The sequence below is a fragment of the Neocloeon triangulifer genome, unplaced genomic scaffold, assembly GCF_031216515.1.
Source record: "Neocloeon triangulifer isolate White Clay Creek 2 clone unplaced genomic scaffold, ASM3121651v1 ptg000010l, whole genome shotgun sequence".
Classification (NCBI taxonomy): domain Eukaryota; kingdom Metazoa; phylum Arthropoda; class Insecta; order Ephemeroptera; family Baetidae; genus Neocloeon; species Neocloeon triangulifer.
Window position 1 is genome coordinate 828162 of NW_026775552.1, and position 15291 is coordinate 843452.

The following is a 15291-nucleotide window of genomic DNA, read 5'->3' on the forward strand; positions in this document are numbered from 1 at the left end:
ACAAAAAAGTGTTTAAATTCAATTTTTTAATATTCAGATTTAATTGTTTTGCTTAAAATTACTGGAAAAGAAGGAAAATTGATAATTAATCAGTGAATTTCTCGCCGTTTGGTTTGCACGAGGCTCAGCGCCCGTGTGGCCATCTCTCGGCGGCAAATGGAAGCTGTGAAAGAAGAAGGGCCTGTCCCTCTATGGTACGGCCGACTGACTACCTTCACCGCCGTTGTTTTCGTGCTTTTGTGGGGGAGAAAGGTCAGTCAACCTGGACAAGAACAGCTAGAGCAGAGCAATTAACTTAATAATATTCCACTTGATTAACTGCTTTTTAGGCAACATGTTAAAGTCGGTGTCGTGCAGCCTGGTACGGCACGTCAAAAGCGGCTGCAATCGCAGATTTCTCAGCTCGAGCGCGCTCTACGTGCAGGGTCAAACGCCCGAGCCAAAGATTAGAGAATATTTTTATTACATCGACCACCAGGGAATGGTAGGAAAATTAAATTAAAATCAACCTTAAAAAATTACAATTCGTATTTTTTGGTTACTTTTTTAATGTATAAAAATCACAACATATTTCCAGCTTTACTTGGATGATTCACGCATGAAAAACTTCACATCTTGTTTTAAAGGTTCGTCCAAAAATTGTAAGAATTACATAACAACAAAAACATGACTTCAATTTCAATAAAATAAAAAAGTATTGATTATTTGAGCCTAATGAACAAAATCTGAAAATTCCAGAAAAAAAGTTTCTTCACTTTTTCTTCACTCGGCTGAGGCAAAACACAACCGACCGCTACTTCCCAGCCTTCCCTTACATTTCGCCCTGCGGACGGGAACGCAACTTTGTCCGGTGCGACGACCAGCCCTTTGTGTTCACCCACGTGCTGGAAGACCCTGAAAAGGGCCAGGTGCTCAGTTACGGATACGCCGGAGACCTGCTCACGGTGCCCTTTCAGCCCGAGTGCATTTTCGTCCATCCGGACACAGGCCGAGTTTATCATCCTGCACCGGAAAAGGTCGGCGGCGTCGGACTGGTGCGCTCCCAGCTGGCCATCGAGTTCAGCCAGTACTTTGTTTTTGACGATGGACGGCCGGTGGGCTTCAAGTGGGCGGGGAAGGAGCACAGGCTGAGGGCGGACTGGGTTCCTGAGGCTGCCAAGTTCAGATCAGGAGGTCTCGCGGACGACTGAGTTCGGAGCAAGAGGGACCGAGAAGGGCTTCAAAGAGTTGCAGGCGACCCACGATAGTCCTTGAGGAGATTTCTTGTCCTCGTCCAAAGACTGTAATAATTAAATGAAAATAAAATTTTATAAATTAGAAATATTTGTGCTTCAATTATTTAAAAACAATTTATCACAGTATGATTGATTGAATTTAAATTAACAAATGGAAATCTTAAAATAAAGCTTGAAGTTTAAAACAAATATAAAAATTTTATTGAAAATAAATTAACCCTTTGCTGAAGAATTTTCTCTTTCAACGACTCGTGTGCTTTACTGTCGAATGGTTCGAATGCAAAATAGTGAGGATCGTCAGTCGGAGTTGGATCGTAAACCTTTTGGATGCTCAGGCCGACACACTTCTTGGCCGCCTCCATGAACTTTCCGTGATCAAGTTTGTACCTGATTTTGAAACAAATTATTTCTAAATATACTTCTTTATAAAAAAATATTACAATTTTGCCGCTTCTTCATTCGCTGGTTGGCCTGGGTCGATCTTCAAGAATGACTTTCTGACGTACTCGACCACCTGCCAAATGTGATTCATGTTTTTGTTCCACTCAGGGAAGCCTCTGCCCACGTTGAAGTCTCCCTCGGGGGAGATTTGCGGGTGGAAGACCCTGGATTGAAATTCCACTTTCTGCAAAAAATTAAAATCAAGCCTAGTAACAAATTCTGTAATTATTTGCATTCTTACTGGAAATCCTCCATCAGGGAAGTTCTCCGGTATCACAATGTGGAATCGAAACACTCCTCCGACATACGGACCTTGTCGAACAAACATAGTTCCAAACCAAACTGCAGAGTAAAAAAATTATGAATTAACTTGTTTTTATAAAAATTTAAAAACTCACGGAGTGGTGTGTTTGCTGCAGGAATGCAATAAACTCCAGGGATAGCACAGCTTTGAAGCATATTGCTGGAAAAAAAGGAAATTAATTTACATTTCAAGTGGATTAATTGTAAGTACTATTCTGGTATGAGCGAGTACTCGGTGAAAAATGGTCCGTACTGGGAGGTGGTTCTTATTCCAGGGATAGAATTTGAGCGTTCGACGAGTTTCGCTGAATCTGGCACGCCCGGCATGGACGGCAGCACCTTTCGGACGGATCCCTGTCTCTTGAGAGGCTCAGCAGACGCTTCAGGTTCTTCCTCTTCGATCGGAGAGAAACTCGAGTCCATCGCCAGCGAGTGCGCCTGAAGCAAAATAATTTCGTCAAACACGTCCATTTGCTAATCACTTAAATAAAATTTACAAAAAAGTTTGACGAGGTATAATCTCCGTCGATACAAAACGAAACAAGAGCTAGAGTGATTATGTGTTATCAGGAGATGGGGAAGGTTTCAAGGCTGCAATAAAACAGTACAAGCGATTTGAAAATATAAACACATGAAATTAATAAAGCTTTAAATGCAAAATTTGTATTATTTCAACGCATGAATACATAAAATGTATTGAAACCGTCAAAATATTGTGATCACTTTGCAGGGTTTCAATAAATTTAATAATAAAACACATGGGAATGAAAGAAGAATTAATACCAATCGTTTGGGCGAGCTTCTAGGCATGTTGCGCATGTTGCAAGCAAAATTCAGCGACCGACAAACGAAAGGAGCAGGACTGGCATGCTTTGTGATTAGCAGAAGTGGTGTTAAAGAGACATCAAATCGGCAGGAAATTGAGACGAGCCAAATTTCGGACAAACCGCAACGAAAACCGCAGCAGGTCAAAATTTGAGAGAAAGTGGGCGTGGTCCGTCTGTTTTCATCTACAAGCGGAGGCAGTGAAAGCTCCCGATGACGTCATTGTGACGTCATTCATCACTTGGAGAGAAACGAGCAACAAGGAAACGAGTGAGGAGAAGGAGGAAGGGGAAGAACGTCACGTGACCTGCGGAAAAAGAAGCAGCAGCGGTTTGGATTGGTTGAAACGTGTCTGAACAAGAATGTAGCCGGAATGCACAAGAACGACTACAAACAAGAAACAAAAAACAAAATTTTATGCACAAAGCAAATAAATCAAAGTTCAGCCAGCCGAGCCAGCGTTTCGCGTTTCAGCAGTCAGCAGTCAATAGGCCGGAGTCAACACTGTTGATGCAATGATCCTGATCACGAAGGACGTCGAGGCCTTTTACGGCGCCCTCCGCCAAAAGGACACTTGTTCAGCCAACCCTTTTCTGGAGCTGGAAAGTTTCTTTAAAACCCCTGTTGATGATGATGTCATCTCCATAATCGCCGATCAGCACTTTTCCCTCTGCAAAGAACTTCTTTTGCAATTCATGCAGAGGCCAGATCTAGGTAAACCAAATTTATAAATAATTTATTTCTCAATCCCTCATTGATACATAATTTTGTATAGATCCGCTTGATGAAAAGGAAAAGCTGCTTTTGCCAGCGCTGCGTTTCATCCAAGTGTTGCTCGCTGCAAAATGTGAAGATTTCGAGGCCTTGTTCCTCAAATCCAACATGTTGAAACTTCTATCTAAAGTATTATTTAATATTTATCTGTTATTTATTGCCAATTAATTTTGTACGTTTTCCCAGTTTGTTGCGTTTTATGCAGACATCACCGACTTCATGGTGAAGGACCTTTCGAAGGCGTGTGCGTTGGAGACTTTGGTCTACAGATCGCAACTGGTCCCTTCGAAGGAAATGATGCAACAGGCCATCGAGATGGAAAACGTTCCAGAGTCGGTGCTCAGTCTTTGTGAGTGCAGAAATGTGGTTTTGGAGCACGTGCAGGAATGCGAGTGTCTCGAGTGCATCGAGTGTGAAGACGTCCTTGCCCAGGAATCTGTCCCGCCTCAGTTCCGCAAACCCGTCCAACCCACCTACAAAGTATGAAATTAATAAAAAAAAAATTCAAGATAATGACTTTATATAATTGTATCAGGAAAGTGGATCAGAAAAGCAGGGAAAAGTCATTTGGCCGTTTCGCTGTCTTCAGTTCCACAAAGCTGCTCTGTGCTGCGTCAAATCCTATTGGAACCTTTTGGAGTTTCGCAGCAAGAAAATCAGCCAAATCATCAACTCAAGGCCGATTCCCCAGCCTGGACACTTCTGGATTGGAATTGGCGACATGATTGTTGTTGCTTCAAAAGTATAATAAACTAAAAAAAAAACTTATTATAAAATTTAAATTTTCCATTTGAAGGAAATCTCTTGGATCAGTTACGAGCCGACGTCTCCAACAGCCCCGATTCTGCCTGAATTCGTCCGAGCAATCGTGCTGACCGAGTGCCCTCTGCCCTTGAGACACGGTTTCCGAGGCCTGTGGTTGCCAGACTACGCTGCCAAAGCGCTTTGCAAACCTAGTGCGCTGATCCCTCTCTTCAGAAGCGACCCCATTCACACCTGGAAACCTCTCCTCTTCATCGGCAACGCCTTTCAACCCACTCCGGACGACCTGCTTGCCGTGGTCATCAACTTGATTTACATTTCCCTTGGATCGGGAAAAATTGACGACCTGCTCGTCATCTTGGATGGGAAAGGTCCCTGGAGGGCTTACCAGTTGATCAAGGTTAATAAAATAGAAATTTATAAAACAAAAATATATAATAATTTTTTTCCTGAAAAAAAGTGTGTCGAAGGAGAGACGAGGATTGAGTTTCTGGCGATTCTGAATGCCTTGGCCTCCAACTGTGAAAAGGGCAGTAGAGGCCTGATTGCCTGTTGCACCCACAATTTTTTAGCTGGTAGGTTTGAAGCAATTTATTTTTACTATTAATTTTTAAAACTAAATTTGTAAGATTGGTTTGTGTGGCTGATTCATTCGAAAAAGGCGTCCGACAAAGAGTTGGAAATTCTGTTGGATGGTCTTAATTTGTACCTGCCAAGAATTGAAGTGAAAAGGTGGCCCAAGAGTCGCCTCATCTACGGAGGTATTTATCATTTTTATTAAAAACAATCAATTTTACTGAATTTTATTTAAATTTTCAGCTGCTAATGCTTTGATGAAATGCTGCCCATCGGAGAAAATCCTGAACCAGTTGAAAGCTTGCATTCACACCTTGACTTGGGACTTTGGCGGAAGAATTTCCAAACACCGGAGGTTTTTACATCCAAATAAAATTGGCATTTATTAATTATAGTGATTCAGAAATGCTGCACCACAAGATGACAAGGGTGATGCCCAGCGTAAGCTGCAGATGGAGTGTCTCGTAAGGGAGCGCAATGAAAACTGCAAAGTGTCCCTTACTTTGGAGAAATCTTCGTTGGCCGACTTCAACATGGTCCGCAAACAATGGCCTGGCGAAACTTGGCTCTTGCCTTGCCGATCGACCCTCTCCCTCTTTGCCATTCCCGAGCCAAAATTAGGTAAAATTTTGATTTTAACTTTTTTTCCAATCCCATAGGATTTTCTTTTTAGAAGACGCAGTCGTCTCTATGAAATCAAAGTGTCCGTACCTGCTGCGCACCCGCCTGTACAGTTCTGTGGTGCAAGGTGTGCATTGCGAGGTGCTCAAAGTGCGAGGCATCCGAGACATTCGCCAGCCAGCATTTTCCAAAATCGTCTGCGGCATGTTGAATGCCGGCGGGGGAGAAATTTGGATCGGCCTGGGCAACTGTTCCAGGATCGAAGGCGTTTTTGCTCACCGTTCCGAGCGAGACAGTTTCTCTCAAGGTATACTAAAGAGTTGATCACAAATAAAACAATGAATTATATACTTTAATTCAAAAGGTGTGCTTGACGTGGCCACATACAGCATTGAGCCTCGACTGCTGCCCTTCAACCTGGCAATCGAGCACATCTTTGTGTTTGACAAACCCGCTCAAGAGTTGAACCCTGACAGAAATCGCTATGTCTACAAAGTCACTGTCAAACCTTTGGAGGTGTGATCAATTAAGAATTGGAATTGATTTTATTTGATTTTAAATTGTTTGTAATTTCAGGGAGTGAATTATTTGGTCCTTCCGGAGAAAGTTTGCCTGACCAGATCAGAGCCCAATGGAGTCACAGTGGTGAAAAAATGCACAAACATTTGATACATTTTTGATCTTCATTTATTTGCTTATAAAAGAAAACAATACAAAATAGCTTTTTTCTAAAAAGTGATTACTTATGAGCAATTTATATAAATCTGGAGTAATTAATAATCTGATGAGGATTATTTATTTTTAATACGGCACTTTCCGCTCAGTGGATATTCCATTTTCAAAGTCGATCCTGTTGGCATAATTTGCCCAGTAGACGAAATTGTACAGGACGAAAATAAGAGGGATCATGTAAATGGCAATGCGCTCGATCTTGGTTCCCTCGACTCTCTCCTTCAGCTCCAGTTTGTCGTCAATGTCGTCATCAACCTGAAATTGGGTAAATAATTTCTGAAACAAATTTCAAATAAATTTATTAAACCTTAGGGTTGATCAGACGGGAAACGATCAAGACGGCGAGTGGCAGGGCCGAGAGGATGACATTCCAGAATCCCCAGGCGTCCAGAGCGGTGCAATCGTTGGTCTCTGGTCCGAGGGAGGAGGCGAAGGCGGCGAGGATCGAAGTGCCGAGGATGGAGACGCCCGAGAGGAAAATCTTCTTGGTCCACTCGAGACGCAGCCACAGACAAAGGTAGGCCAGGGTGATGGAAAGGGCTTGGGGAAGATAGACTTGCATCAAGTAGCGGCCGAAGCCTGTTCGGGCCACCAAAAACTGCACCTTCAGGCAGCTGTAATCTTTGAATTCTGCAAAAAAACATTCATTTTTAGTCGTGAAGCACTTTTTTTTTTTATTGAATTCATTACCGCATTTTGAGCCTTTGCAGCAAGTATCGATTCCAACGCCTTCAAGCCTGAACGGTTTCAAAGTCAGGACTTTGGAAATGCTGACGGGAAAGTCTCCGTCGCCCTCGAACCAAACCAAATTCACGTCCTTCTTCGTGTAGCCGTCTAAATCAAATCATTTAAACATTTGCAACAAAAAAATTAGATTTATTTTTACAGCTCTCGAGGACGAAAGAGCAGGTCTGTTTGTCGAAGGGGAACTTTGCGTGGTTCATGGGGCAGGAGAGGGTCGTGTGCAGCCTGGTGCTGTAGAGAACTTTGCCGTCGCTGTCGATTCGCAGGAACGAGTTCTCGGTGAGCGCGTCGCTGAATTTGGTTTTTCGCTCGTTGACAAAGAATGTGTCCGGCACCCAAATCTTCTCGCGCTCGTTCAGAACCACTTGGCGGACTTCAGAGGAGGCTAGAAAAATTTATCAATCAATCATGAGCACGTGAAAAAAATAAGAAGCTCACATTCGAATTTTAGCCGTGGGTCCGTCCATCTCTGGCGGATGTACATGCTGACGGAAAATTCCTAAAATAATATTCATTAATTTCTAAGGTAAAAAAATTAAAAAAATAAAAATACTTGATCTTCGTCATCAATGCTGTGAAAGTCCAAAATGTGCATGTTAATGGAAACGTCTGTGGCATTGCCTGAAAATTTTAAATTTTGTCAAGGTGTAATTGTAATTAATAAGTAAATTTTTCCATTGAATTTGGCAAATTTTCAGGGTGATTTTTAGATTTAAATGGAAAAATTATTTATTTGTAACACACATCTTAATTTATTTAAAAATAAATCCAGCAAAACAATTGAAATTTGGCATTTTCTGAGCATTGCCTTTTTGCTCAGTTTCTTTTAAAGATAATATTGCACTCTAGCTGATCAATTTCTTTAAAATATGAAGATCATTTTTATTAAAAACCCGAATTAGTTGCAATCGCAAAATGTTGCGGCGGAACAGGATGCGCGCGTAAAAAGCTCTTGAGGCACAAAAGCGCTGGGATCCAATTACAAAAGTTTAACTGCTCAATTGCTCGGCCATTAGCCGCATCACGCACAAATGACCCGGTCTGCGTGTGTGCGACAGTTTTGACCCTTTGACCTTTGACGGGCGTTAATGCGCAGATTCGCTCAAATTGGTCCATTTGGTGTCAAATGACAAATTACTGCGACTTTGATTTTGCTCATTTGTAATATTAAAAAATTGGAATAACCTTTAAATTGATGCCGCGGTTACTCAAGGGCAATTTATTGAATGTTCAAGTCATGCAAATTATCTCATATAAAAAAGGAAATGAAAGAAAATTCTACCCGCTGGTCTCAGTGCCAAGTTGGTTTTCACGTCAGGGAAGAGTTGGTTCATGATTTTCTCCACATTTGCGTTCGCTCCACTTTTAATAAAAAAAAAATAATTATAATCAGATTGAAATGAAATTATTCTCACCTGGCAGCAGCGAATGCGCAGCCGAGCAGCAACAAAGCGGCATAAATTCTCATCTTTGAGATTTTAATTGCCAACGATCGAAAGCAAATCGCTGCTCGCAACAAATTTAATGATGGACTGTACTTGTGGCTGCCCAGACGTGGACTGACTCGGCGATTGGCGTCGCGCGCGAGATTGCTTTATTCGCGCGGGGCGGGTCAGGTCAAGCGACCTCTCCTCAAGCTTCATGACTTGATTAATCTAATATCGCGCCACAAAAAGCACTTTGAGATCTGTCAGTTTTCGGGGAAGAACCGTCAGCGTTTATGTCCGAGGTCGAAAAATAAACAAAATTGAAAAGATATGAAATTACATGAGTTTTTTTCTTTTTTATCTAATTATGGCACGTTTAATTTTATTTGCAACAAGTCGTGAACAAACTGAGCAATGATTTTGTCTCTTAGCGCGTCCATGTGGTCCAGCCCGGGGAAGGTTTGGTGGTAAATTTTCTTGCCGGCGTTTTGCGCCTCCGTCCACTTGGTGCAGCCCTCGAGGCTTCGCAGGTTCACCGTTCCGTCTCCATCACCCATGATCAGGCTGCAAATTAAAATTTAAACAAATCATTCAATCGATATATAAAATAAATTTACTCTGGGGTCGAGTCTGGGAACTTGTCCTTTGTGTATTTGAGCTTTTCCACGGTTTTCACGCCGACTCCGTGCGCACAATGGACCTCGACCCCCGGCGCAGTGAAATTCAGAACATATTTTTCCGTGTCCTTTTTCATCTCCCATCCGGTGAGCCAATCGATGTCGCTGTAGGTAAAATTTATTAGTTTTTAAACTTTCCCCAAAAATCAATTTATTTTTACTCGAAAAAGTCTCTGAGATTGGTGAGGGAGTAATTTTTCTGCGGAGTGACGACGAGCGTCTCGTCCGGTTTCCAAAAGAGCGGCGACGGCAGCAGCCACGCGAGCGAGGGCGACGTGATTTGCTGGTCCCTCAACGTGCCTCCGCTCAACACAAACACGCCCAAATTATCACCTAAATTTTATTAATTTTCATTGTTTATTTAATTTTTTGTTTTAAATTTGATATACCAATCGCGAACACTTTGACGGTTTTGACGGATCCGCCCCAGGGCGCTGCCAGGGTGACCAGCGACTTGACGTGCTTGTCCTTCCAGGTCTGGCTCTGCAGCTGGAGGAAGGTCAGGGCCAACAGGCCGCCCATGCTGTGGGTCACAATCACAGCACTCTGCCCGTTCCGCGCCACCGTCTCCTCAATTAGCGCTTTCATTTTGACAAAAACCTCCCCCAGCTCATCTAAATTGAATTAATTTAATTAAATGAAAGTTTTAATTTGAAATATTGAAATCGCGTTCCTCGTTGCAAGTGAAAAATTGAAGGAAAACTGACCCAAATGTGCTCATTCAATTTCTACTATAATTTGTGTTCATTAAATTGAATTTCCATTTTTTTTTTTTTTTTTAATTTTCCCCTCACTAAGTTTTTTTTTTAATTACCAGCAGAACGCCTTTTTGGGTCAGTTGCCCATTCATTTGATTTTATCAATTTTCTCTTGCAATGATGAACCAGGTTTCAATTTTTCATGAAATACACCTGGATTGATAGCTTTCAATGTTAATTATATGAAATAAATTTTATACAATTGATTTTCATATTAATAAGAACAATAAATAATTAAATATATTAAAAAATGAAGATAAAAAATAAATAATGAAATAAATCTTAATATTACAGATCACTTTCGTATAAATTTAAGTTTTGAGCACAAAATTGAATTAAATTACTGGGCGCTTTCCTGAAGTCGTAAGGCACCCCGTGCAAGTTGACGCCTCTCGAGTAGTTGAGCTTTTTCACTAAAATGTCAGCAATGGGGTTGAAATACTTGGTGGGCGACAATTCCGTCGGGTCGAGCCATTCAACGCTGCTCGTGTTTCCGAAGCCTGGAATTCTTGTTTCCACGCCCGGAGAGTTGCTGGTCGTCCGTGTTGTGTTGTCGTACACCAGACGCATGTTGTCCACCTAGAAAATTTGAATTTTAGTTTTTAAAAAAATAAGATCTTTATTGTTGCTTCAGAAAATTGCTTGAAAAGCAATTTTTCTTTAAATAAGAGCTGAATAAGAGAAGAATTTCACAAGCTAAAATCAATTCATTTATTTTAGTTTTTTTTTTTTAATTTAACCTAAATCATCTGTTGTAAATAATAATAATAGCTGGACTAAAAAGAAAAATGGATTTTATTGTTTTAACGACTTTAGATGGCTTCTTAAAGAGTCCTGTCTTGTCTGACGTAGTGCGTGACTTTATTCTGACGTCTGAAGAGATGCAAAAATATAACACAGAAAAAAAGTTGTGTTATGTAACTCACATTTCTTTGGTATTGTATTTTTTATTTTAGTCATTTCCCATTTAAAATCAAATAATAAATAAATTGTTGCAAATAGAGTTCTTTTCCGATCAAAAGTGAATTTAAATAATTAACTTACCAAACAATCAATGACGACGGGGACGAGCAGCTCCAGGTTGAGCCATGTGTTGAAAAAGTCGCCAGTCGTTTTTTCGCAAAGATAATGCACCACCTCAGTCTTGTTTAGTCTGGCGTCAATTTGGCTTCCTCCGTCTCCAGGCACTGCACCAAAAATCCAATAATAAATAAATAAATAAAAAAATTTACTTCTTTGCAAGCACACAATTATTTTTTAAATGATTTTTTATTGAAGAAAAGGTTTTTAATTTTTTATTCTGTATATCTGAATGAAGATTAAATCATAATAATATTTTATCTGGATTAATTAAATAATAATATTTATCAATTTTGATGATAAGTTATTGGGATGATTATTTGTGCGAAATTTGAATATAAAAATTATTCACTGGGGCCGCGTATTGATCGACTCGGAGCGAGCGATTAGATTACAGAGTCAATGCACGGATTTTTCCACGAACGGCGCAATTAATCAATTAAATGGAACTCACCCAAAATGACGGGGTGTCTGATGGGCGCGGGGTCGACGACCCTTGCACTCGAACCCGCCGACACCGCAAAGACGAGCAGCAGCACAAAGTCCGAACCGTTCATCTTGCGTCCGCCGCCGCGACTTCTCGCTCTTCACCTTTCTTCAGCGATCGATCTCTCGGCCCAGCTGAGCTGCGGACACGTGACTCGCTCTCTCACACGCACGCAAAGAATAGAGTTGCGAGGCCGAAATGTGAAGAAAAAAACTGACAAGGAAACCCCTCGGCGGTTTTCGGTGCGACGCAGAAAGAGCGAATCTCTCGATCGCTGCAAAGACCTTGTCACTTAATAATATTATTGGTCGCGCGCGCGGTTGCCTCATTATCGCGCGCTCAATGACTGCAGCGTCACTTGCGCGCGAGCCACTTGAGCAATTTTTATTGTGCGCGACATTCATCGTTCCATTTAAATGAAATATCCGCTGATTGCGCTTCTTTTATTTCAAAACTATTCCATGTTGTTTTCACTGTTCATCAAAGCTAATTGTTTCATATTTCACTCTTGTATAGCTTTGATTGCGCCTTTAAAAGAAATTCAGAATCTTGTTAAATTGAACGAAATGGAAAAAAAAAAAAATTATTATAACTTGTAACTCGATCCTTGATGACGAATATTTTAAGGCCAATAAAAGCCTGAAGAGCACCAATATTGCAAATTTTAATGCATTCCGGTCCTTAATAAACAAGCCAAAGCTGAGAGTTTTTCAAACGTGGCACGCCAGAAAATACTTTTACTTCCGTTTGTAAATTAAATATTTGCTTGTGTGGATCCTTTTTAATTGTGATGTAATGGCAATTATGTTTTTCATTGTGGATTTTAGCATCATAATATAATTAATCGTAAAATGGCAATGATATTAAAAATCAGATTTTTTAAGAAATAATGTGCAGACAGATTTTCTTTATAGTTTTGAGATTTAACATAATTATGTGCTGCAGCTAATTTGTCTTCTTAAAATTGTACTTTTAAGACAAGATTCTTATACAGAATTATTACGAAGCTAGATTATTCACATTTTCTATACTTTTTGGATCTTTTTTCACATGGATTTTTTGAGAATATAATAAAACCTCCAAAATCAAATGCGTCATTGTGTTTGCAATGCGTTGGCAACAATTTTTTGCTTAGCAAAATGACGTGCTGTTGATGATGTCCATCAATATGTATCACGCGCACGTCCGGTGCTTTCGGTGTCCTGTCTCCGTGGTTGATGCAGCGCGACATTGGAAACTTCTTTATTGTTCAGTGTGGACAGCGCAATCATGACGAATGCACGCAGGCTTCTTATTTGCGGCGCTTTTTGCGTTTTCCTCTCTTTTCCGAATGTACGCCTGTTTTATTTTTTTTATTTTTACAAGCAATTTGTTCTGTTCAATGACATGAATTCGGTTTTTCAAATGTCAAAAGAAAAATAGTTATAAATGTTTTGAGTTTAAATTTCAATTCAAAATTGATATAGCTTTAAATTTTTCTAACTAATCTTTTGCGTAAATTTATTTCTCCAAAAGGCAATAAACTCGTTGGCTTTTGAGGACGTTGAACAAGGTGCGGATCATTAAAATTTCGTTTTTTTTATATTATAAATTGATTTAACGTTGTGGAAATGAAAGGTGGGCTGCGAGTGCGTCGCCAGGCCACTGACTCGACCACCACCGTCGATTCTTCCACTTCAACCACGGTCGACGCTTCTTCGTCTACTTCGGCGTCAACCACAGCTTCTGACGCCTCGTCGACGTCCACGACTGTGAGCACAACAGACGCTTCTTCAACGACGACCAACACTGCAAGTCCGAGCGGCTCTTCCTCGACCGACTCAACGTCCACTACAGTCGCAGGTGCCACCGTCAGCACCTCGCCAGGTTCGGGACACAAATTTAAAAAAATATTCGTCAAACCGTTTCATTGGATTTTTTTTCATTGTTTAGAGGAAAATAATTTTAAAATTAGGTCCAAAAATTTTGCTGATTTTTTAAATTTAAGGATCAAAAACTGAGAATTTTATTTTTTTATTATTCAATATTTTAAATTATGAAATAATTTGCATCTAAAAATAATAAATTGAAAATTCATAGCCTCGTCAACAGCAAGCGCAAGTGCGACCTCAACTACAGGTGCAAGCGGCTCGAGCACTTCCTGTACTTAATTTTCCATGGCATCACGCGCGACCTTTTTTAACGATTGGATTTTCCAGCGTCACAAACAACAGCGACCGGAAGCACAACGACGTCCAACATCATTTTGGCGAAAAATCCGACGGCAGTCCTTTGCAGCGCGTTAGATTCCAAGGTCAATATATAAATTATACGAAAAATTGATTTTCCGATTTCCAACTTTTCATTTCGATTGGAAAAGCCGCTGGAAAGATGTTGCGAGCAGTCGTCAAAACTCGAGTTTTTCACGCCGAAACAAAAATTGGCTTGCAACGGCGGACAAAAGGCGAACAACCCTCAGTTGTTTTCGCAGACGCACCAATACGTGCTGCACAGAAAACACAACGCCCGCTCCAACTTCATCAACTATGCGGCCGAATCCAACTGTTAGTTTTGTCAAAATTGCGCATCAATCAATTCTATTTTAATTTTTAAAAAAAAAAAATAATAACAGCGAGAGCATTGGGACACCCCGCCGTGAGATATTGTTTTGACTAAAAACTTATATTTTGTTTTAATATATTTTTCTAAGTGTTTCTTTGAATGTCTCTACAACGACGCTGCGGTGGTGAGAATTTTAAAAAATTAACCGAAATTAAAGAAGCATGACGAATTGATATCGCAGTTGGAGAAAAACAACTCAGTCAACGTCCTTGACCTGGCCAACTACCTGAGCAAGAATTTGACCGAGGAATGGGTGCAGATAATTGCTGATGCCGTTGATAACTGCACTGCAAGCTTTGAAGGTTGGAATTAAAATATGGAATTGAGGAGAAACTTATTTTTCTTTTAATAGGGTTGCCCGTAAAGAGGGCCAAAAAGTATAATTCCGCTGGCCGACTTGTCCGTGAGTGCTCTCTGGAGCCATATTTGGTCCACCAATGCGTCCTCAGGACGATTTTGATTGTAAATTTAATTTTATTTAAAGCTTTAATTACGACTGATTAATTTTTTACTTGCAGAAATGTCCTGCCAAGGCAGCCACTTCTAGTAACACCAAATTTGAAACTAAATTTTTGTGAATTAAATCATGTTTTTTGCAGCCCCGTTTTGCTTGAACACGCGGGAAAAATTTAGATTGTGCGACCCAATGGTGACCTCGACCAACACCATGAGGATTCGCCCCAAGAAGAACTTCTACCGGGTGGTGCGAGAACGCAACCAATTTCGTGTTGTCGCCAACAATGTCCTGCAGCCCATCCTGGGCTGAGAATGAGTTTCAGAATTTGTGAAAAGTAAAACCACTCTTTCTTTCATATAAGTGCAACTTCATAGCAATTTTTGAAGTACTTCTTCTCTTTAATTTTGAAGAAGATTTTTACCTCATAAGCATTCATTGTATGATTTGGTCTGAAATTAGAAATAAATAAAAGGAAGAATTGTTAAATTTGAAGGAAACGTTGTTTAATTTCACTAGAATATATCTGAAAAATGTAAAGTGAAAATTTAAATAAATAAAAAAGTTGGAGATTTGAATTTTAAGTCAGCTTTTCCTTAGTCTTTTGAGAAATGTTTAAATTAACAATATAGTATAACTTCCAGCTGTGTAATGATTTAGACTAGTATAAAGATTAATTTTTTTAAATTATTTTGAAAAACTTGGCAAATTTTTGAGAAAACCATAGAACACAAAAACAATTTTTCAAAACCAAATTTTACAATTGCACGAGAAATTTATCAACAAATTAATTT

At 40.1% G+C, this 15291-nt stretch overlaps 6 protein-coding genes across 8 annotated transcripts; 3 read left to right on the top strand and 3 right to left on the bottom strand.

Annotated features, from left to right (window-relative positions):
* The first annotated feature begins 143 nt into the window (after positions 1-143).
* LOC132195772 (UPF0598 protein CG30010) lies at positions 144-1413 on the top strand. Its single transcript, XM_059617971.1, has 4 exons — positions 144-252; positions 330-484; positions 578-626; positions 739-1413. Exons 1-4 carry the CDS (start codon positions 192-194, stop codon positions 1188-1190), a joined length of 717 nt encoding a protein of 238 aa, XP_059473954.1. The 5' UTR covers positions 144-191; the 3' UTR covers positions 1191-1413.
* LOC132195771 (protein crossbronx homolog) lies at positions 511-3017 on the bottom strand. 3 transcript variants are annotated; one of them, XM_059617969.1, is made up of 8 exons: positions 2763-2982; positions 2477-2570; positions 2191-2417; positions 2075-2139; positions 1918-2018; positions 1676-1860; positions 1454-1622; positions 511-1280 (listed from the first exon to the last, which is right to left on the bottom strand). In XM_059617969.1, exons 3-8 carry the CDS (start codon positions 2400-2402, stop codon positions 1167-1169), a joined length of 846 nt encoding a protein of 281 aa, XP_059473952.1. In that variant the 5' UTR covers positions 2403-2417; positions 2477-2570; positions 2763-2982; the 3' UTR covers positions 511-1166. The 3 variants fall into 3 exon arrangements, with proteins under 3 accessions (XP_059473952.1, XP_059473953.1, XP_059473951.1); XM_059617970.1 differs by lacking the exon at positions 2477-2570 and having other exon boundaries at positions 2927-3017; XM_059617968.1 differs by lacking the exon at positions 2477-2570.
* Positions 3018-3127: 110 nt separating this feature from the next.
* On the top strand, positions 3128-6544 carry LOC132195768 (uncharacterized). Its single transcript, XM_059617964.1, has 12 exons — positions 3128-3518; positions 3580-3707; positions 3765-4058; positions 4114-4320; positions 4375-4740; positions 4801-4915; positions 4970-5101; positions 5160-5271; positions 5320-5537; positions 5590-5844; positions 5902-6053; positions 6114-6544. The coding sequence occupies exons 1-12, from the start codon at positions 3320-3322 to the stop codon at positions 6204-6206; spliced, it is 2271 nt and encodes a 756-aa protein (XP_059473947.1). The 5' UTR covers positions 3128-3319; the 3' UTR covers positions 6207-6544.
* LOC132195770 (glutamate-gated chloride channel-like) lies at positions 6202-8590 on the bottom strand. The gene is made up of 8 exons (XM_059617967.1): positions 8429-8590; positions 8296-8375; positions 7567-7634; positions 7452-7512; positions 7156-7398; positions 6960-7103; positions 6577-6899; positions 6202-6524 (listed from the first exon to the last, which is right to left on the bottom strand). Exons 1-8 carry the CDS (start codon positions 8479-8481, stop codon positions 6339-6341), a joined length of 1158 nt encoding a protein of 385 aa, XP_059473950.1. The 5' UTR covers positions 8482-8590; the 3' UTR covers positions 6202-6338.
* A 194-nt stretch (positions 8591-8784) lies between these two features.
* Positions 8785-11741, bottom strand: LOC132195769 (phospholipase A2 group XV-like). Its single transcript, XM_059617965.1, has 7 exons — positions 11410-11741; positions 10920-11062; positions 10220-10454; positions 9507-9731; positions 9279-9450; positions 9058-9222; positions 8785-9004 (listed from the first exon to the last, which is right to left on the bottom strand). Exons 1-7 carry the CDS (start codon positions 11510-11512, stop codon positions 8806-8808), a joined length of 1242 nt encoding a protein of 413 aa, XP_059473948.1. The 5' UTR covers positions 11513-11741; the 3' UTR covers positions 8785-8805.
* Positions 11742-12655: 914 nt separating this feature from the next.
* LOC132195676 (uncharacterized protein DDB_G0271670-like) lies at positions 12656-14985 on the top strand. The gene is made up of 12 exons (XM_059617837.1): positions 12656-12774; positions 12958-12994; positions 13060-13308; positions 13522-13584; positions 13641-13735; positions 13802-13985; positions 14054-14076; positions 14132-14167; positions 14225-14345; positions 14396-14505; positions 14562-14589; positions 14643-14985. Exons 1-12 carry the CDS (start codon positions 12712-12714, stop codon positions 14807-14809), a joined length of 1176 nt encoding a protein of 391 aa, XP_059473820.1. The 5' UTR covers positions 12656-12711; the 3' UTR covers positions 14810-14985.
* The last annotated feature ends 306 nt before the right edge of the window (positions 14986-15291 follow it).